This window comes from Sprattus sprattus, assembly GCF_963457725.1.
Source record: "Sprattus sprattus genome assembly, chromosome: 19".
Lineage (NCBI taxonomy): Eukaryota > Metazoa > Chordata > Actinopteri > Clupeiformes > Clupeidae > Sprattus > Sprattus sprattus.
Window position 1 is genome coordinate 7880874 of NC_137917.1, and position 22935 is coordinate 7903808.

A 22935-nucleotide genomic window follows, 5' to 3' on the forward strand; every position below is an offset into this window, starting at 1 on the left:
CGTGCGCGTGTGCGTGTGCGTGTGTGTGCATGTGCGCTGAGACCACACTCCGTGGACAATCATATTTAGATCCAGATGGCCGCTGCCATGATGACTCATGTCCTTGAGCCTTTGCCTGAAAAAACTAAACGTGAGGATTGATGCCTCCGTGCTGATACTTCCCAACACAGCCGAATACAAACCAATCATGGGTCATCCAGCTGAGTTTGGTTACTGAATGAAGTAAACCATTTAATCTTTACAGCAGACAGACTCCTGGAGTCAATGTAGTACCAACTTTGATCACAGGAGGCCAGTGTTGCGCTGTGACATTGCAGCATCTACAAGAGGACCTGATTGCTTGAATATTTCATCCTCCTCTTAGAGATAAAGACATTGGTCTTCTGCGTTTGATTCTGATTCTGAAAGTACCTTTCATTTTATTTGGACAGACCTACATACTCTCTGCTCATCTGTGTGTGTGTGTGTGTGTGTGTGTGTGTGTGTGTGTGTGTGTGTGTGTGTGTGTGTGTGTGTGTGTGTGTGTGTGTGTGTGTGTGTGTGTGTGTGCATGCCAAATTTGAGTATAAAGTGTAGTAGGGATGGACCCATACCACTTTTCTTAGACAGAGTACGAGCTCTTAAATTTGTGTATTTGTAAAAACAGAGAAGCGCTTCAACTTAATAATTTGCTTATGCCAGTGTTCCATCAATTTATCTTATGCAACGGTTTCTGGTAGGCAAGTAGGCAGCAAAAAAGATGGCAGACAGTCATAAAATCCTGCTGGCAGCTGTTTCCGGTAAGCAAATATCATAGGGCAGCAAAAACACCTCATGACCTTAGCCTTGACTTTAGCGTAATGTTGCCATGAAGTATCGTGATGGTGCTTGGTATAAGATCATATCTGCAATGTGTCTGCAATGGTGAAATGCAAAAGGTTTGTAACATCTCCTGCTGTCTCTGCATAGATGAGGGGGCCCAAGCCGCTAATGATGGAGCTGAGAACACAGAGGAGAAGCCACCAGAACAGGAGGAGCCCAAACCTAAGCAGGTGGAGTCATAGAGATATATATGCAGACATGTATCTAACCACCTCATGTCTCACACACACACTTCTCTAAAAACCACACACGCACGCACGCACACACACACACACACACACACACACACACACACACACACACACACACACACACATACACACACACACACACACACACACACACACACACACACACACACACATACACACAGAATCACACACTTAAAACCACCCATCACAATTGTACTTCTTTCATTCAGTTTGACATGCATTTCGGTATATTTCAGAGACAGATCTCCATTGAGTTGAGTGTACCAAGCTGGAACACCCTGCACAAATGGAGGAAAAGCTTTCACACGCATGACTGCCAGCTTTACTGCCAAAAGACACTAGTTAGTGTGCTGGGAAACTTCTATCAGTGTCAGCTCGGCTGTTTGTGGTGTTTGCAAGGTTTTTGAATGCATTTTAGGTAGTTAGCTTACTATTTTTGGAACAGGTCTCCATATTGCTGCTTTAAAGAAGGTTCTGACCCAAGAGGATGCTTGCCACAAGCTCTCTTCTCTCTTAATTTCCCTCTCATTGATAAACCCTTCAGACCCAACCAGAGGAGCAGCCAGAGGAAAGACCTGACAAAGATGAACCCGACGCCACCACAGAACCAGCAACGGAGGTCCAGAGTTCCACCACAGAACCAGCAGCAGAGGTCAAGAGCTCCACCATAGAACCAGCAGCAGAGGTCCGGAAGTCCACCATAGAACCAGTAGCAGAGGTCCATAGCTCCACCACAGAACCAGCAGCAGAGGTCAAGAGCTCCACCACAGAACCAGCAGCAGAGGTCCAGAGCTCCACCATAGAACTAGCAGCAGAGGTCCAGAGCTCCACCACAGAACCAGCAGCAGAGGTCCAGAGCTCCACCACAGAACCAGCAGCAGAGGTCCATAGCTCCACCACAGAACCAGCAGCAGAGGTCCAGGGGGCAGAGAATTCAAACCCAGCTGAGCCACCAGCAAATGGCACAGCAGACAGCTCTAAGGGAGAGGAGGAGGGGGAGAAAGGAGCAGAGAGGGACCAGAGAGGAGAGGATCAGGCAAACGCCAGCAGCACAGGGAAGACTCAGGAGGCTACAGAGAATGGAGAGAAGGAGAACGAAAAGGAGGAGGAGGAGGAGAGTAATGAGGGAGGGGGACAGGAGAAGAGTGGATATAAGGCGGGGAAGGGTGGAGGAGAGAAATTGCGGGAAAGTGGTGAAGGAGAAAGAGAAGGAGAGAAAGATGGGAAGGAAAATGGAGAAGTGGAAGAGGAACTGGCGGTGAGCCCAGAGTCGGAGGTGTCCATAAACACTGGCAGGGAGTCTGACTCAGAAGAGACAGATGGAAAGAAAGAGAAAGATTGACAGAGAGAGAGAGAGAGAGAGTGTGATAGAGAGAGAGAGAAATGAGAGTAAGACCGAGAGAGTAACTGCAAGGGACACCCTGTGAAAAGTCAAAGTGGGAAACTCTCCTGCAGCTCGTCAGATCTAGATGTTTTATTTTAATCGACTTTGAATAGATTACTAGTTGTTACCCAACATATTTTAAATGACCTCTGAATGGTGACATTGCTGTGTGCAGAGAATGGGCCATAGAGAGCAAGAATAGATATATAGTATACTGTATATGCTGGTGCTGGGGGTAATGTTACTTTTCCATAGTGTGGATTTCACATGTTCCCAGTTAAAGGCGTGCAATGGGATGTGCTGGAGGTGATGAAGTAATGCTGTAGAGTAGAGGATGACAGGAGTCCGTCTGCATGAAGTCTGTCCAGTCAGCAGCTGGCCCTGGTGCAGCTTGATCTGGGCCTGATCTCACCCTAATCTGGGCCTGATCTGGCCCTGGTGCAGCTCTCCCCCTGGTCTGGGCCTGATCTCACCCTAATCTGGGCCCAATCTGGGCTGAATGCGCACCAGCGTTTGCAGCCATAGGTGTGGGAGCTGAGTGTAGTAAAATGTACTTTATTTTTATATGTATACGCAGATAATTCTATTATTAATCATAGATAAGAACATTCATTTATATTAAAGTTTATCACAGATGATTTTTTTCCTGAAGTAACCTGGTGTCTGGGTTTGATTACAGTAAAAGCAATTCATTGATGTGAATGATGCCATGGTGAAATGATACATGCATTAATGTCATACCATTATGCTGTAGTTACTCATCTGAAGCGCTGCATACAGACTGGGTACTAAGTCGTAGCGGTCATGATATCTTAGTCTTACTGTGATTTTATTTATTTGAAATAAGATGTACTGCCACAACACTGCTGAGCCTGTTGAACGCCGGGGATTTTCCAGATATATGCCGAATCCGGCATGGGTTCTGTGTGGTTCTAGTGGATCTGGAACTGATTAAAGTTCCAGACCTGATCTAGATTCACCTGCTGACCAGATTTGATCCTGATTCTGAGCCGAAAATCAGCTACAGTATGTTCTGCTTTCAGTCTCTCAGATACCTCAGACGCACCAGAGATATTTAAATGGCGGCGGAAACTGCTCTGATTCAGCTATAACTGCACCAGATGCAACTTCCTCTAAGTGTGAATGCAGTTCTTTCTTTTTTCAAGGGTTAGCATTAGTGCCCATTGCATAGTGCTCCATTCCTATGTCTTGTCTGATTATAATTCAATAAATCAATATAGCAATACTGATACACTGTTGTAGTGATTTAATCAAAGTGAAAATGGAACATGTGTACCATTAGGTTAGTAGTATCTACAATTTACATATATTTTATATATTGACTTTGACCGTCAGTAATCACATGTGTGTACGTGTTTCGGTGTGTTTGTGTGTGTACATCTGTGTGTGTATGTGTGTGTGTGTGCATGTGTGTGTGCATGTGTGTTTCGGCGTGTGTGTGTGTGTGTGTTTGTGTGCATCTGTGTGTGTATGTGTGTGTGTGCATGTGTGTGTGTGTGTTTCTGTGTGTGTGTGTTACGGTGTGTGACTGAGTGGTTATCTGATACCTTCGGTCGGTGCTTTACACATCTCACCCATCAGGCACTAAAATTGAGCTAATCATTAGCACTAGAGGAAGGCTTTGAATTGTCCCCCTGAGGCAGAACTCGATGCATTCATCAACCTGACTGTCCCTATTTGCTCCGGTGGGAGCTTCCTGTCAGCCCGGGTGCAAGATATGGCAAAAGCAGAAATGGCTAAGACACAGTTCATCTCTGACTGTGAAGGAATGGTTTAACACAAGCCTGTTCTGTGATTGGAGCGTGGGCAGTGTTAGCCAAGGTAGAAATTAGATCGGTGTGAAGATGGCTTCACAGGCAGGCTGAGAGATCCCCCAGCGTGAGTCACGCTTCTCTCAGGCACCCTTATGGTTCTATTTATAGAGCATGGACCCTTCTCCCAGCCCGAGGGGCCAGTCAAAGATTGTGACACCTCCTACACACGCACACACACACACACACACACTAACCATTGCATGTATTATGTATAACACTGACCCAACACACACACACACACACACACACACACACACACACACACACACACACACTAACCATTGCATGTATTATGTATAACACTGACCCAACACACACACACACACACACACACACTGAACACACACTCTGACGTGTACAGTATATCTCACACATGAAGAGAAAACTCCCACTACTTATCACATGCGTATCACACAGGCACACACCTTCCTCAAAGATCCACATTCACTGGCGCAATCCCCAGAGACTTCATGCAGAATAGCTGTGACAGTCGATGGCAGACAGAAAAACAGCACCAGACCTGCTTGAGTGACCCGAGCGCACACAATAAGCCAAGGACAACGTCACTCTTTATTCTTTTGTTTAAAAATAGACATGTTTGGAGCAAGAAGAAAAAGGCTGTTGTCTTGATATGTGTGCGTTTGTATGTGTGTGTGTGTGTACATGGGATCAGTGATACATAGCTTTCTGAGATATATGGGACAGATTATGTTCAAATCCACAACATTTGGACTGCATGACTTCAACATGTCAACACACAGGTCACCAGTGTTCTGCGCTCAGATGTTCAGTGCATAGCTCTGAACTAAAGCAGACTCACAGTCTTAACACTGACGCTTTCCTCTGGTGCTGTTGTGACGACCTGATTGCACACAGCACATATCTGGCACAAACAGCTAGATATAACATCAAATATTATATAGGTTTGTTCCAAATGTCCTCAGTATGTTGTGTGTATGTGTGTGTGTGTGTGTGTGTGTGTGTGTGTGTGTGTGTGTGTGTGTGTGTGTGTGTGTGTGTTTGTGTGTGTGTGTGTGTGTGTGTGTGTGTGTGTGTGTGTGTGTTTGCGTGTGTGAGTGTGTTTGTGTGTGTGAGTGTGTTTGTGTGAGTGTGTGTGTTTGGGTTTGTGTGTGTGGAAGAGTGAAAGAAATGAAAATAAAATTAAATATTACTGAAAACTAGAACTTTGAGATAACAATATACACAGTGTGAACAGTCAGTAGCACAATTCACAGAACATCACAGAGTAGGGAAATAAACTGTAGAATATTGAATTTGAATACTTCAAAATACAATAACCAGTCAACGTTAAACTTCAAGGGTATTTTGTCCATGTTTGGTGTGAGTGTGTTCATTTATGTCTGTGTGTGTGAGGAAGAGAGAGATGGCTTTCAGTGTAATAGGACCGTCCTCTCTTAATACGTACAGGATGATACTTTATTTCTAACCTAGAAGCTATGGTGACCTCATCATCACTGCCAATGTGAAATACACCAGGGCCGAATGTCACAAATGTTTACATGCTTCACCCGGTTATGTTTGGGTTTTTTCCGCATCCGCTTGTCTGATATGCCTATCCACACTCAGATCTGGGCCATAATCCTGGCTTCAAGAGAGGGCCTTATGACGAAGCAGAAACTTTTCTGCATCACTCTGACTTCTCCCTGTCCTCCCTCAGATGTGTAATACTGGCTTGAGAGGTGTGTTTGGGGTGAACTTGATCGTACAGCTGACTCAGCTACTGCGTGTCCTCCCTACAGATCAGGACCTTGCGTACTGCGCCAGTCTATTTCAAGCTACCCAGATGCAAGCCGACAGAGGAGGCATCAGTGCTGATGGGAGAGGAAGATGAGCCTAACACTGTGTGTGATTGCCGTGGGTCCCTGGGCAGCTGTTGACAGGAACGGAGTTGGCCCTGATCTGGGCCGGACCCAAGCCACATCTGTCCCTCCTGAACAGCACTTCAGCGCGAGCCAGAGGTCACTGCTGCTCTATAAATCGGGCGAGTTAGCTCTGAGTGGCTGACAGGGAACTTATGCTAGCCCGGGGGAGGTGCCGTAGGGGTCAAACGTTCAAACCGGCGTTGATCAGACACGTGTCAAATCAAATCACATAATCACATTCCTGCAGGGCTGAGCAGAACGGATATACATATCTATAGTCTGGGGCGGGGAGACTTCAAAAATAACCACATGCACTACACTTTAAAATAAAAACATTTTTGTATTGGAGCTTAATCTTGGTTTTTACTATAACTATTCTTTAAATTATTTAAAAACCCACAGTAGTAATGTATGTTAAATGTAACCATACATGGGCTATATATACAGTAAATACTGTATGTCGACATGATTAAGCTAGAGGTTATCAGGTGAGTGCACTGCATCTGAGGGACTGAGGACTGTTTCATACTGGCCAATGTGAGGTGTAAAATGTGCTTGTAAACTCAGAATAGGCCATATGAGAGTTTGGCGTGACAGGTCTCTGTGAGTGTGTGAGTGTGTTTGAATGTGTGTGTGCTAGCACGAGGGAGGTTATCAGGTGTGTATAAGACCATGGGAAAGTGTTTGAGACAGCTGTATGTGCAGTTCTAAGGCGGAAATAAGATGTGGACAGTGCTGTGTGTGTGTGCATGTGTTCATGTATGTCTGTTTGTCTGTGTGTGTGCTTGTGTGTTTCTGTGTGCGTGGAAGTTGAGCGAGAGATATAGATAGAGTTATCTTTGTCATGTTCGTGCGTTCTACTGCTCCGGTCAGGTTCCTGTTCCGGTTCCCGTTCCTGGCTGCACACTCTGCACTCTGGACAGCGTGACGGGCACCTTGGCGTCTCCCGGCGTGGGTGCGCGTGTGACCGGGTGGATGGCCGACTGGAGCTCAGCCAGCCGGTCCCTGAAGCGCTGCTGCAGCTGCTGCTCCTCCTTGGAGGTGCTGGCCTGGGTGAAGGCGGCTAGCAGCAGCCCCAGCGCCGTGCCCGCCCCCCCCACGCAAAAGAGGATGGCTCCGGCCAGCTTGCAGGCGTCCAGCGCACGGTTGAAGCGCACGGCGCGCTCGTCCACAAACAGCAGCTCGTCCTCGCCGAAGGCCTCGATGCGTGGCGGAGTGGCGTAGCCCACGAACAACACCACCAGGCCGGCCAGCATGATCAGACCACCGAGCACTACACAGACCTGAGTGAGGAGAGCAGAAGAGAGAGAAGAGAGTAGAGAGAGAAGGAATAGGCAAGGCAAGTTTATTTATAAAGCACATTTCATGCACAGAGGCAATTCAATGTGCTTTATATAAATTATAACAAAAGGAACATCCAAAGGAAAAATAAATACAAAGTGCTTAAGTGGAAGTAGCCCCGACTATGTGTTTAACACAGAATAGAGAACCATAGAGCAAATGCCTGAATGAAAGAATAGCAATTAAACCAATAAAGCCTAAGAATATAGCTTAAAAAAAGGCCCTCCAATAGAGCTTAGCCGTAAACTCAAGACATCACTCCTCCATCAGGAATGACGAGCAGCCTGCTTCCTTTTAGATATCAAACGCAGACGCTTGAAAAGAGAAATGTATTTACCCTGGATTAAAAATGTGCTACATTTGGGGCACAGCTAAGATCTTCTGGCAGTTTGTTCCAGTTGCATTCAGCACAGTACATTTAGCAATGCTGCTTCACCATGTTTAGTTTGGACTCTAGGCTCTACTAGCTCACTAACCCTACTGGGTTTATAGAGATGAATTCTGGGCCTTAACCATTCCATGATTTAAAGACTAGTAGCAGCACTTTAAAATATATCCTGTAATTAAATGTAACTAACTGTGCTTTGTTTTCTTTATCCTGGATATACCTCAAGAGGAGCAGGAGAGAGGAGAGGAGACAGAGAGGAAAGGGGGAAGAGAGGAGGGAAAATGAGCAGAGGATAAAAGAGAAGAGGAGTAGAAAAGAAGAGAGGAGAGGCATGAAGCAGACTGAAGAGGAGATGAAAGAAGACATGAGGGGAATGGAGGAGACAGAAGAGGAGAGGACAATTATGCAAGTACAACAATAGAAAAAGATAATGGAAGGAAAAAAGTGGAAAGAGGAAAGGAGAGAAGATGAAATTAGATGAGGAGAGGCACAGAGCTGAAAGCAAAGTGGGAGTTACGTAACATATGACCACACATTTGACCATGTTAATTAAATCTTCTGCTAATCCCATTGTGCTGTAGAATTGACACTGGCCATTTCTGACCACTCCTTTCTTTAAATGAATGACCGAACCACAGGCCCCCTCAACAGCGTATCTTGATTGTGTCAGGTCGGATCTGAACTGTGTCATATCCGGATCTGATCCATGTTGAGTCCATATCAAAACCGTGTCAGGTCCATATCTGAACCACATTAGGCACAGATCTGAACAATGACAGGACCATATCTGAACCGTGTCAGGTCCATATCAGAACCGTGTCAGGTCCATATCAGAACCGTGTCACGTCCATATCAGAACCGTGTCAGGTCCATATCTGAACCGTGTCAGGACTATATCTGAACCGTGTCAGGTCCATATCAGAACCGTGTCACGTCCATATCAGAACCGTGTCACGTCCATATCAGAACCGTGTCAGGACCATATCAGAACCGTGTCAGGTCCATATCTGAACCGTGTCAGATGCGGATCTGAACTGCGTCAGGACTGGCTCTGGGCCAGGAAGCGCGTCTATTTTGGGGTCTAGTGGAAAGCCTCACCTTCCAGAGGACAGAGCTCCACCGGCTGGGCGATCTCTGTGTCTGAAAGTCGGTCTCTCGGTCCCACAGGGAGCCGGTGCACTCCTCGTAGAACTGGTGCAGGTAGGAGCGCACGCCATACTGATGCCCATTCACCGCACCATTCTGATACTCTGACCCACACATCTCAGAGCAGGATGCCATCCTACACACCTGGATACACACACACACACACACACACACACACACACACACACCCATACTCATACACGCACAGAGAAAACAAGCAAATGAGAAAACATGTCAGCATGTGCTTGATACACATAATTTATGTGTGTACAGGCAGACGTACACACACAAACACCTGCAAAGCTTTAAACATGTAAACACTGACTCACACACATTGATGCATATTTAAGTATAGTGTCGTTCACACACACACTTTGATTGCCTCTGACGCTGAGCTTTAATTCTTATTTTAAGCATGAATAGATCCAGCTTCCTCTTATTCTCTCTCTCTATCTCCCTCTCTCTCTCTGTCTTTCTCTCCTCGTGCTTCTGTGAAGGGCATCCTCCATGCTTATCAGTGGAGCAGATGGCTGCAGTGTTTGTCGTGGGATGCTCCTGTCTAAAGCACACTGTGCTTAAGCCCTCTGGATGCAGCTGACAGTAAACACAGGCCAGTGGTTGCCCAGCACAGCTCAGCCTAGCAGGGAGGGGGTGGACTTGGGGGTGAGGGGCCTCCTGCATCTAGCAGGCTAATTTAATCACAACTCACTGTCATCCTGTGGAGGGTAAAAGGGAATGGTCTCAGCCATCTTCCATTTGCTCTCTGTCTCTCTCTCTCTCTCTCTCTCTCCCTCTGTCTCTCGCTCACACTCTCTCTGCTGCTCCCTCGCTCTCGCTCTCACTGATAGTCTCCTCTCTCCTCTGCTGATTGTCTGATTGTAACCAGTTCCTATCGTCATCTCATTTCACCTTGTCTGCTTTCCTGTCATCATTATCTCCCTTCTTTCTGATCCTAGTCCTGTCCTCTCTTCTCTTCCCTTCCCTTCTCTTCTCTTCTCTTCTCATCCCTTTTCTCTCATTTGTGTATCACAGACCCACTCTTACCCCCCCCCCCGCTCCTTTGCCATAGTGGCGCAAGCAACTCTGTGACCTTTCCCAGCAGACAAGGCTGCTAACACCCAGATGTCAGTAGTGTCTGTGGTGTTTGGATTCACCTGGATGAAACTAAAACTGAGACAAACACATGAATATGCACGGTCTAATGCACACTGCTTTTAACTGTAGCCTATGTCACAACTACAGGAGTAGTGCTCACTTCCTACACTTGTTGAAAATTAAATGTCAAAGTCCGTTTTAATTACAAGACAAATACTGTAGGAACATGGACCAAACCAGCGAGAAATGTAAATGTCACTGTGCGCGAAGCACGCATGCGCGCGTCATTTGCCAATGTACTGTCCATGGTCCTGAAACACATCAACGTAACCAATGACGACATTCGGAGGGTCGGGTTGTCATTCTAATAGATGTTTAAAATACGTTTAAAAATGAATAATTGAAGCCCTCAATGTAGAGCTTGTGAAAAAAACAGAACATGGTGGAGAGCTATAGTCCCCGTGATATCTGTGTCAAGAGAACTGTGACAACAGGCAGTGAGAAGCTGTTTTACTGTGAATAGTCTAACACTGCTTGTAAATGTGAAGCAAAAATAATTTAGGCTCACCTTTCGAAATAAACAAACCAATACATAATATTCGTTTGTTATAATTTAAACTACCATTTAAACCAGCGAGTGAATATAACATAATCTATCTATTACGGAATCGCGTTTACATGTTACTTCGAGCAGTTTCAAGTCCTATATCTGACTGACATTTTAGTGAATCTTGTCCCGTTGACAATCCGGAGTCATCTCCAGTTAGTAGGATCAAGCAACGGATAGCTTACCTGTCCTGACCTGCCGGGAGAGTGAGGCGGTGCTGCTGGTACTTCACTTGGGTCCCATCACTCTGGCGCTCGCATCCCAGCTACTGATGCTGACGATGATTCACACGCTTCGGAGCTTCTCGGCGCATGCGTGGAGAAGGCGCCAGCCAAGCTCAGGGGAAGGGGGGGGGAGTGTTGACGGGCGAAGACTTATTTCCGTTTTTAACAATAATTATTTCGAATTACTATGTGGTGCGTAGTCATATCGTTTACGATCATATTTAATGTCTCATGTTGTTTGGAACCTGCATTTGTAATGTCTACTGTGCTATTCTTATAAAAATCACGGACTAGGTCAGGTGTGCATGAAGTGAGCAGAGAACAGGTCTGTTTCCAAGGTCACCACAACTAGTGCAGCGGCAGGGCGCTGGGCAGGGCGAAGAGAGCGAGCCGATTCTCGGTGTTATTGTGCTCGTGGAAATGGCGACCATCCCTGTAACATTTACATTTCCGAAGGGAGGTGATGTGACGGTGGATCTGTGCAGTGGATCTTTGAGGTGCCTTGACAGGACATGCGTTCTAATTATGGCTTCTAAGGTGGTAGTTATTTCTAGTTTCTCTTGTGGATTTGATTGAGCTACTTATCAAGAGCCTACAGCCTTGTGGTTATCGTAAAAAACACTTGATCCCCCCTCTTCGTTTCCATAGGAACAAGAACCCAGCGAGAACACAACAGTTCTGTACAATACCCAGAATCTAGATGCACAACCAGGCTATTTAGTGGTTTCACTGACGTTTTACGCGAAGCCTTGATTAGTCACGGCGCCATTCAGAAGAGATTGTGTGAATACAAACCCCAAGCAGAAATCTTTACAACATCCCTTTCTCAAAATCATTTTATTTCATGAAGTCAATTTTATATTTCAAATTTTATTTTGGACAGGAAATTATTCTTATTGTGATACTTTTGATAGGATCACAGTCTAAGCAGTGTCCAGCTATGTTTATTGCACATAAAAGACTATTAGACTTTATTTATAATCATGATCGCAGCTTGGTCCACCTTGGTCCTACCAGTGTGTGCTATTTATAGGGGAATTCATGTTTATGTTATGTTCTGGTAGAGGCCGTCTTGTACCCTCTCCATCTCTGTTCACCAGCTGTAGGCTGCAGAGCCGAGCACAGTTACCATGGTTACCATCGGACAAAGGTCACCTTCAGGAAGTTCCTGAGTGCCCCTGTTGTGAATGAGCCAGGGATGATAATACCTCTTACACGTTCGGGGCTCAACCAGCTCCTCACTCATTCTCTCTCACACACACACACACACACATACACACACACACACACACACGCAATTTCTCTCTAGTACTGTCGGTGTGTCTCATTAGATCTTTAGCTCATCAGGATGGGTAGCAGTGCCTGTGACTCATCAGTGATCACAGATGCTGCCTGAGTCTTCCTTGTTCTAATCAACACTAATATCCCTCACGGTACATGCTGTGAAAACTAAGGACAGGAATGTGTTTCAGATATCCTCTTCAAAATGTCCCTGCCGATCCCTCTTCTACCCTGTGTGTGTGTGTGTGTGTGTGTGTGTGTGTGTGTGTGTGTGTGTGTGTGTGTGTGTGTGTGTGTGTGTGTGTGCGTGTGTGTGTGTGTGCGCGTGTGTCTGTGTTGCAGGTGAGAAAAGCAGTGTCATTTCCTGGCACAGATGATAGAGTGTTTGACACAGGGTGTCAAGTGTTAGGGATGGGGAGGACAGAGAAAATGTCGAAACTAAAAATACTTCATGAAGCAGGTGCTAGCAAATATGAGTTCACTGAGGGCATTCAATGAATCAAAAGCTCAGTGAGCTGTGTGACTCGATGAAAAGGAACAGCATTTAACATGCATACAATTGTATTGTACAATGTGGTTGTAGTTGCCCCCATTGCTCTTGACATGCATGTAACAAATAGTGGTTAAAATTAGTGGGTGTAGATTTTCCTGAACTTTCCTTTCTTGTTCTATTGTTTTTAAATAGGCATATAGTGGTAATGATGTGGAAGTATTGGAGCAAAGGGACTATGATCTCCTGCAGACCTTTTATCCTGAAGAGCACAACACAGGACATACAATGCCTGTTTGTGTGGCCACCCACTGAACCACAAACCAAACAAAAGGTATAAAAACAAGCTGGATCATGGGCACAGAGGTGTCAGTGGGTCAGTGCAAGGCCACGGATATGACCCCACCTGGCTTCACAAGACCACGGATATGACCCCACCTTGACTGTGCTTTATTTATACTGTATTTTAGTACACAAAGCAATACAGTTCTTTCCGATCTCGACACATTAGTTTAATTTAGCATTTATTAAACTGCCTGTTGCCTACCAAGGGTCAGGGAAATGTCACCTCACTAAACACATTTACAATGGTACTAATTAAACTGGTTTCATTGCCACTGATTGGAGACATTTGGCCTGAGTAATGTCTTTCCAGTGCCTTGATCTCCGGGCAATCAGGTTAACACTTTATCATAAGTTATCTTTACACGTCTTTTGTTGAGACTGATGCTCGCTCATGTTTTTTGCAGTCAGCTTAATTTTATCATAGTTTGAGATGATTCACATGGATAAACATATTTTTACGCAAGGGCCTTTTGTGCTCTTAAAGGACCAAACACAATGCCTGAGGTTCACATCCTAAATGAATATTATTTTGCCCAAGACAAACATGGCGCCATCTAGTGGGCATTTTCTAGAAGAGAGGGCATTACTGTAATAGAGACTATAACCTATTTTCTGTGACAGCTGTATTCTAAATCTTTGAACACACGGTTACTGTGTCTACCCTGGAGGCAGTAATCGTGAAAAAAAAAATATTCTCAGGACAATCTGCATTATTAAGGCATACAAGTTACCCTTACAGTAATTTACTGTCAAGAGACATTCAAAACAATAGTATAAAAACTTTTTGCAATGTCATACTGATCATAAAGAGTGCAAGAATGTTCCAATGTTTTCCCTCTAGCATGCAAATACATGCTGATTGACAGATCTATATGAAAAGAACAAATCCAGCAATTGTACAGTAGAAAAAAATTGAAAAAAAATACAACATAGCATTTATATATAAACACACACACACACACACACACACACACACACACACACACATACATATATTTATTAAATTACTCAGCATCATTCTCAATTCTGCCACTACTCTCTGGTCTTCATCAGGACCACAGGATGTGACTGTTCTCTGGACTGATTCAGAAGAACATGATGCTTGCCCTTGCTAAATATCGTGAGAAATAGGCCCTGGTGCACGTAATCTACACTGACAACATCTCCTCAAATGCACTGAGAAAAGATTGGTGAACCTGGAATGGTCACTGAACCAGGCGCAAACCACAGCAGCCTGATGGAATCTAACATTATCCCAAATGATATCCTGGGAGTCCTCTTGGTACCCCTGTAAAGAAAACATCATGAAAACAAGTGTAGATATAGTCTTTACATGCACTACAGATTTACAGTACAATTATACACAATATATGTACATTGAAAACGGATGCAGTTGTGAAATGACTTACTGTAAGTTTCGTTGCACTCATTGTCCAGCTTCATCATATTCCTCCCATGAGACTACTTGTCTTTGATATTGTGCTCTTCATCTTCTTCCTCCTCATAATTTTTTTGCTTGTTCTCCTCCACCACCCCTCTGGTGTGTGACGATCTCAACATTATAGGATCCATTGTTCTAAAGCATATGGGCACCCCAATGCCCCTTATTTATTGTTTCTGCAGATGATTCTGATTGATGTGCTGATCATTGTGTGACTGGGTCAGATGGTGATGTGTTCATTGTATTGATTGCATGTGTTTACTAAATGAGCATTACATTTTCACATTGGAAAATGTGCAAATTGTGTTTGCAGTCATGAGAAAAGTGTGTATGTTTTTTAGAACTGAGGCGAAGGTCTAGGTTATCGTGCTGAGGGAACCGGTCAGAGTGTGTTAGCGAACAGGAAAAGCTAATATTCCCAAGCACTGGAGGAGTGAACGCCAAAGGCGACAGTTTCACCTGCCTTTCTTAAATCAGATGATGAGTGTTTCTAATGACCTCATAATCATTTAATAACACACACACACGCACACACACGCACACACACGCACACACACGCACACACACACACACACACACACACAAACACACACACACACACACACACACACACACACACACACACACACACACACACACACACACACACACACACACACACACACACACACACACACACACACTCACACACACACTCACTAACACTCTCTCTCACACACACACACACACACCACCCCCAGGGGTGGAGAGCAATCAGGTTAACACCTTCAGCTTCCTCATTTAAATGTTCCCATTTCTAATGATATTTCAGAGGGGTCGTCCCTCATCCTTTGTGCTGATGTATAGTTCTGATCGTTACAGACTTGGCTCTCCCAACAGGGGGTGTGAGCTATGGGCACAGAAACCCAACCCATCACACCATGAGATTTGCCAGAATAACGGCATTCTACAGTCATGGGAGGGTGTCTGTGGTGTCCCTCATTTGGCCTCACTACACAGTTAGTTAGGACATGGTTACATCTCAAACCAACAGCTGGATCAGCCCCATGGGCCGGGTGGGTGAGTATCCCTGAGGGGGGGGGGGGGGGGCACAGTGGCCATAGGGGCCCACTACCCTCAGTCATAACAGAGACTGGAAGAACCTTAACAAAGTCTGATTCTAGCTGCATCCGATGACAGTGTTTAGAAAGGAAAGGTGGTATTCCGGTAAAGATGTGCAGAAGGCCATCCCTGCCCTTTTCCATGTCGTGTTCCAGGAGTGTCCCTCGTCACTGAAAAGGCGCTTCTGCTCCGTGGCCACAGACAAAGAAAGAGGAGAGCTGCTTCCTTGTCTATTAGCTACATTAGCTACATGGTGTAAAGCTTTCTTTTCTCTCTCTCTCTCTCTCTCTCTCTCTCTCTCTCTCTCTCTCTCTCGCTCTCGCTCTCTCTCCCGCTCTCTCTCCCTTTGTGTATATGTTTATGTGTTTGCAGGCATACGTGATTATCTGTGCAGGTCCATTTATGTGCATGTGTGTGTAAGTCTGTGTGTGTGTATTTGTATGTGTGTGTGTGTGTGTATTTTTGTGTGTGTTTGTGGGCAAACACGGTTATCTGTCTATCTCCATTTGGGTGAATGTGTGTGTAAGAAGCCATTCAGTGTCACACACACAAATTTCTCACCTACAAGATCTTTTATTTGTGAAGGGAACCAATCCAGTTGAAGTCTGGCTTAATCATTAAACATGCTGCTCATTCTGTTCTTGACAGACACATAGTAGCATCGTTGATGAGAACTGGGAAGGAATACACTAATCATATGTGAATAATCACCATACATATTCACACGTGACACACACAGCTCGGTGTCCTGAGGCTGGCATGTCATTACTGTGCAAATGAGGCCTGACTGCACAAAGGTCAGGTGTGTGTGTGTGTGTGTGTGTAAAAGTGTGTGTGAAAGTGTGTGTGTGATTTGGTCTGCTTCACCCTGCACATTTGTTCGTATCTGTGTGAAAAAAATGCTGCTGTCGATGTCAATCAGCATCAGTGTGTCTGGGTCCTAGATTAACCTGTTATTTTCAAAACCCTGAATTGGTTTCAAACAAGAAGAGGCTCCTGTCAGACACATTCAATCAGGAACAGAATTGAACAAAACCTTAATTGCTAATCTAAATGTGACCTCTCCCTGCATTTCCAGAGGAAACTGAATAATCTGAATCTGTTTTGACAATGTGACGATGCGCATACATATTCTATTCTATAGATTCATAGTGTTCTCCTTACATCTACAGGTGCTTGGGCTTGGTGTTCATGTGCCAGTGCGCTACTTTATCATTATTGTATCCTATGTTCCATAGCCATTTCTTTATGTGTAAGACTTGCAGTTGGAATGTGTTATATGGGTTTATGACATTCTGTGTGTGTGTGTGTGTGTGTGTGTGTGTGTGTGTGTGTGTGTGTGTGTGTGTGTGTGTGTGTGTGTGTGTGTGTGTGTGTGTGTGTGTGTGTGTGTGGTATGTGTGTTGTCAAGTATATACTGTTTATATTGCAAGCATCACATCTTTAAACATGATGGGTTTGAGTTTAGCTTCAGTGACTGAGTTCCATGTCATTATCTATAACATTTCAAATCTGAAAATGTTTATATTATATAGATGTATGTTTCAAAGAGTAGGGTATTTATTTATAAATATATATTATACAGATGTAAGTATGTATCATAGAGTAAGGTATTATCCATTGACATGTGACTGATGCTCTTAATCACCAACACCAAAGAACAAAGTGTCCTCTCTGAGTTTGGTTTTAAATGTGGATTAACCTGCCGTTGCAACTATAGCTCTTACAATACATCCATTCAGTTGGTTTTGGTAGTTGCCATGTGTTCTTTTATCTTCTCCATGTTCCATTTCTTCTTTGTTTAGTCAAATGACTGGTGCCCACAGTCGTCATATAAGACACTCAGTAAAGCTGTCCATCACAGACAGAATTGCCTCTGATACATTTCACTCTATCTGAAAATATCAGAATGTGCTTCGGTTTTTTTTTTCTGGTCCAGACCTACAAGCAAGCCAAATGATGGAAAACCTCCTGTTACACACTTCAATTTAATACGAGTCCACAAAATGTAATCTTTTAAGATTCCACCCTTTGGTTGCTTGAGGGTGTCTCTCAAATTGGAAATTGGTAATGGTGTGTATGTGTGTGTGTGTGTGTGTGTGTGTGTGTGTGTGTGTGTGTGTGTGTGTGTGTGTATGTGTGTGTGTGTTTGTGTGTGTGTGTTGGAGGTCTCAAACGGGGGCCTGAGTACAGAGTGGCGGAGGCGAATCATAGATTGTGTTTGGGTTTTTTTCTTCTTGTGAGCTCTGAGTGAGCCCACAGCCGCAGGGGTCTGGGGGAAAGACGGCTAATGGAGTTTTATTAATCCCAACTGCCTCTGCCTGGAATAGCCTTCCGTGGCATTCCCGCCGCCTGCCGCCCCCACACCCCGGATCGCTATGTGCGGGGAAAGGCTTATCAGAGACCGGGAGTTTCAAAGTGCCAAGCTGGAGTGTAATTTAAGCTGCTTCAGATCTGTCGAAGCCATCAAAGATAACACACTGAGCAGGATCATACTGGCTAATGGGATCTTTATGCACTCTGATGTGTGTGTGATATTGGATGCATATTATGGTGGTGAGCTAGCACACATGGTTATGACTTATAGGAACGGATATTAAATTATATATTTTTTTCTTACATCATTTTTTCACGTCACAGAATTTCTGAAAGGTGTCACTCAAACAGCAAACTCCCACACTTAATCTGCAAAGCCATGAGCTAATTCTCAGCCTTTGACATTTATAAACATTTATTGCAAGACATTACACACATAGCTCACTTTCTAAGACACACTGATCAGCCCTTGAACACTTGTGTGCCTTTTTAAAGCACTGCCCTTCAAAATGAAAGACATACAGTAAAGACCAGTTCCAAGGACATTGGCTGTGATGTTGATGAGTTGCTGCTGTGACAGGTCCCAAATAGGAGGCTGGGTACAGACACACAGTTTGTTTCTATACATCTACTATACAATTTTAATTTTTTTTTTCTTCTTCTTCCATAGTCTGCTATAAAATATTGAGCATAATGAGCAAGATGTGTTTCCTTCCTGAACAGTTTGAAACTGTTTTGGTATCACTGCACTGTAAAACACCTGAACCCTAAACGGCCCAGCATTTATATGTTGACTAAATATGTTGCAGTCGTAATGCTGTAATTAACTTATTTTAGGCAAACTATTTGGTACATTGTTCTGAGAAAGGCACATTGTCTGTGTGCAACGCTTTGGTAGGCAGTGTTTTGAAAAACTGAAATTTGTGAAAGTACAACATGTGTATTTATGTATTTAGACTATTGTAACCGTTTTTGTTAGATTGCTCTATGAAGTGCACTGTAACTGCAGAAGGCTTTAGCGTAACAATAACAAGGAGCAGCCCCGCCTACAGGGGGGGACAAACGGATACGTTGTCCCCGGCCCTGGACTGGCCCTGGAACGGGGGGGGCCCATAACTGGACCCCCATGAAGTTGGGATTAATTATTGTATGTATACTTCGAAATGTGTTGATTTAGAGAAGAAAATGCTTTATTTGCATTCAATGAATGACTCCTAGATTGTTTGCCTTCATTGCCCTTGAAAAAACGGCCAATAACCACCTATCACCCCTATGCCAAAATGGTTTGGTCTTTGGAGAAGAAAAAAGACGACATCATTCCATTATTCTGAAAGCCATAACTTCACTCAGTCCATATCCATAGCCTATCCAATTAAAGTTGTATTTTTTTTTATTTTCCGTCATTTAAGAGTAGGGTAGGGACTGAGAAAGTAGAGGTGTGTGTGGTTTTTTTTTTTTGGGGGGGGGGGGGGGCCATTGAGAGAATTTTGTCCCGGGCCCAGCCAAACCTGTCAGCGGCCCTGACAAGGAGTGTTTATACTAGTCACACTGGTGGGTAGTTAGTGATGGAAGAGGTCTAACCATATGATTATTAGTTGTGTTTACCATTTGATGATTTTTGAAAATGGATCTTTGAGTTTTGAATGTGGGGTTTCAAATTGCAGGAGATTTGTGGAGTTTTGCATTTTGTGTGTGCAGTTTTGTGAACTGTGAGTTTTGGAAAAATAAGTCCTATTTTCAGAAAACATGTGAAAGCAGTTGTAATAAAAACAAAAGCAGTTAAATGATGCATAACAACAGAAGAACATAGACCATTGACATTCAATGTAACATATTGCTTCACAGGGGCAATAGTGATGTAACGTAAAGTAAGAGAGAGTGGTGTGAGAGTGCCTAGGAAGCCCAAGAAGAGGATCATGTCTGTTCAGGTCTGTTCTTCAACATCAATAGTAATGTAGATAAAGAACTTAACCCTACATGTTATAAAATGAAATGCATGTCCTCAGTGAACTCAGTGGAGTTAGATCTGACATGCACGCTGGTTCTTTAACAGAGGATTGTTCCGCTGCTGTTGTTGTAATTTATTTGCAGCCCCACCACCATTACCACACTGGAGCCCAGGAGTGTGTGTGTGTTTGTGTGTGTGTGTGTGTGTGTGTGTGTGTGTGTGTGTGTGTGTGTGTGTGTGTGTGTGTGTGTGTGTGTGTGTGCATTTTGGCCTGTGGGCTGTGATATAATTAAGGGCAACCTGCACTGACTCTGGTCACAGGCAGGCTCAGTCCTGTGCCTTGGAGATACCTCAACTCCATTTAGTACTTAGCAAAGCAATGAGGTTCCACCACTGTCACTCGCACCTACCCCTCCAATGTGTGTGTGTGTGTGTGTGTGTGTGTGTGTGTGTGTGTGTGTGAGTGACAAAAATGGTGAAGAGGTTAGCATACTCCCCATCCTGCCTTTATAATAAGATGCATGGGTTCTAAGTCATGCTAGCATCCCCTACGGCTCACTGTGTGATAGAGCATTGATATTTGCTATCCACAGTCTGACTGGCAGAAAGGGACAAAGCTCCAAAGCAGCTCAGTCTGCAATACTGGTGCGTCTAAAAGCAACAGTGACCAGGGCAGGAGGATGTGTGCTTTCCAGAGATAGAATGGACGCCTTTCAGACAGTCTTTAGATTCAGATAAAAAAAGGGAACCTTCTGCTGAATAATTCTTCTGATTACATTTTAGTATTGTATTCTGAAGTAAATATAGGGGAGACCAGAAGCAGTTGGAACACTTTCTGGTCTTGTAGCAAACAATCGGCATACGTGACACCTTTCCTGACACCTTTATTTTAACCAAAACCGTGGTGGAAATGTTTTTTTTTCTGTAAACTGTAGTTTTAAGAGTTATGTTTTTAAAATGCTAGTGAGATTGTGGCTTACAAACCAAGGGTGTAACATTTTTGCAAACTGGTTAGACTATTACACTTTGTACGTTTGAGAGTTGTAACCGTTACAATTGTCCCCAGCCGACCTCTCCTAATATTTTATAAGATAATTGGAATATGACACATTGTATAACCACCTCTTACTTGTTTTCCTGTCAAAATGCATCAATTACGCAGTCAAAATCTGTCTATAACTTTTGACAGAGATTGAGACACACGATTGAATTTTATACGTAGCATGCTGATGCCATCACACCTGATGTTTGTGAGTTTCATCGCATTACGTCAGACACAAGTTAAGAAACTAAGACTATTACAACTGCTCCCACGTCTCAGGTTACTAACTTTGTTTCTGTGAATGTCAGTCAGTTCAGTCACATTACCAAGTGCTAAAGTCAGCATGTTACAGAGCAGTGCCATCACACCCACCCACTGGCTCTGAGAGGACTCTAAAGCTTAAGCTCACTGTCACACCTTGGTTCAGGAGCTTCCACTCACTCATCTCAATCCTCTCCATTCTCTCGCCTGGAGACAAGTCAGACCTCAATCTCTGTATGATCCCTGAAGGAGACGGACTCCAGGATAGACTCATGCCAGATGTGGGCCAGATGTGGGCCAAATCCATTCAAGTCACAAACACGTTACGGGATCTTATTGTGGTACAAAAAAAAAAAAAGCCAGACCTCTCTGCTGTCTATAACGCATGACTGAGGCTGACTTTGAGGCTGATCCAGGAGCTGTGTTATGTGTTCTGGGAGCCATTTGTGGTGCTGGTTACTGATGCATGTGGCCCAGAGGTGGCCTGCTTGCTCTCCTGGAATAACATGGTTACTCAGGCGCACCCCACAGAAAACAGCTGTGGGGGTCATCAATAAGTTATCAAGCACCAGCTCTATGGGTGGCGTGTATTAAACATGCTGCCACAAACCGCCTGATCCAACACCCACCCCCCACCCCCTCTCCTCAGCCATCACCCCTCAAGGGTGCCCAATGCGCCCAGCTCTAATTTAGCTCCATGATGGATCCCCTCCTCCTCCCTATCCTCCGCTAGATAATAAGAGCCTCCAAGGCCCGCAAGCCTCATTTCCACAAAATCCATCAGGCGCCCCCCTCCGCCCCCCCATGGCATTGTGTGACCAGGCGAGCCTTAGGGGGGGGAGGACCTCTCTCCTCTGTCCCTCACTGTGGGGTGGATGTGGTGCCCTCTGACTGATCACCCTTCCCTCTGTGCGTCCATTACGCAGCCCTCACGCTGGGCACCGTTGTTTATGCCTCTCCTGGTCCTAATATGTGCTCTCCTCTGCCCGTGCCATGCCACATCAATAACTCTAAGCCTCCACCACACTCAGACACACACACACACACACACTCACACACACACACACACACACACTCACACACACACACACACACACACACACACACGCACACACACACACACACACTCACACACACACACACACACACACACACACACGCACACACACACACACACACACACACACACACACACACGCACACACACACACACACACACACACACACACACACACACACGTGCACACACACACACACACACACACACACACACACACACACACACACACACACACACACATACACGCATACACACACACACACACACACACATACACACACAGACACACACACACACACACACACACGCACATCCACACACACTCACGCACACGCACACATACACATACACACACACACGCACGGACACACACCGGGTGTGCATCTCAAGTGCACCACACCAGCTGTCACATGCTGTGTGCTGTTTTGAGAGGGTGGTCACGGTGTGCATATCATTTTCATCTAATTGCATGGCATGATATTAATGGCATGGCGCTGGTACAGTCTGAGAGAGATTTCAGCATTTCAGTGAAAATGATCTGCCCCTTCACTTTCCTGTTAAATGAGGAGTTATAAAGAGGTATGTCCAACAAGCTATGCGGCTGAAGAAACAGCGTGAAATAACACACTTACATGAAACTACGGCATTTCATCCATTAACAGTGCAGCACAGAG

General features: G+C 44.7%; 2 protein-coding genes across 2 annotated transcripts in view; one reads left to right on the forward strand and one right to left on the reverse strand.

Annotated features, from left to right (window-relative positions):
• The window catches only part of LOC308380108 (doublecortin domain-containing protein 2-like), a gene marked incomplete at both ends in the record, with an annotated part of 22878 nt that extends 16561 nt beyond the window's left edge, over nucleotides 1-6317 (forward strand). Inside the window, 3 exons of the mRNA XM_080857384.1 lie at nucleotides 949-1031; nucleotides 1618-2035; nucleotides 6184-6317. Of these exons, the coding sequence (XP_080713510.1) occupies nucleotides 949-1031; nucleotides 1618-2035; nucleotides 6184-6317 (635 nt within the window). The remainder of the gene's footprint in view (nucleotides 1-948; nucleotides 1032-1617; nucleotides 2036-6183) is intronic.
• A 727-nt stretch (nucleotides 6318-7044) lies between these two features.
• Nucleotides 7045-9185, reverse strand: nrsn1 (neurensin 1; the record flags this gene model as incomplete). The annotated part of the gene is made up of 2 exons (XM_080857752.1): nucleotides 7045-7458; nucleotides 9003-9185. 2 exons carry the CDS (start codon nucleotides 9183-9185, stop codon nucleotides 7045-7047), a joined length of 597 nt encoding a protein of 198 aa, XP_080713878.1.
• Nucleotides 9186-22935: the final 13750 nt, after the last annotated feature.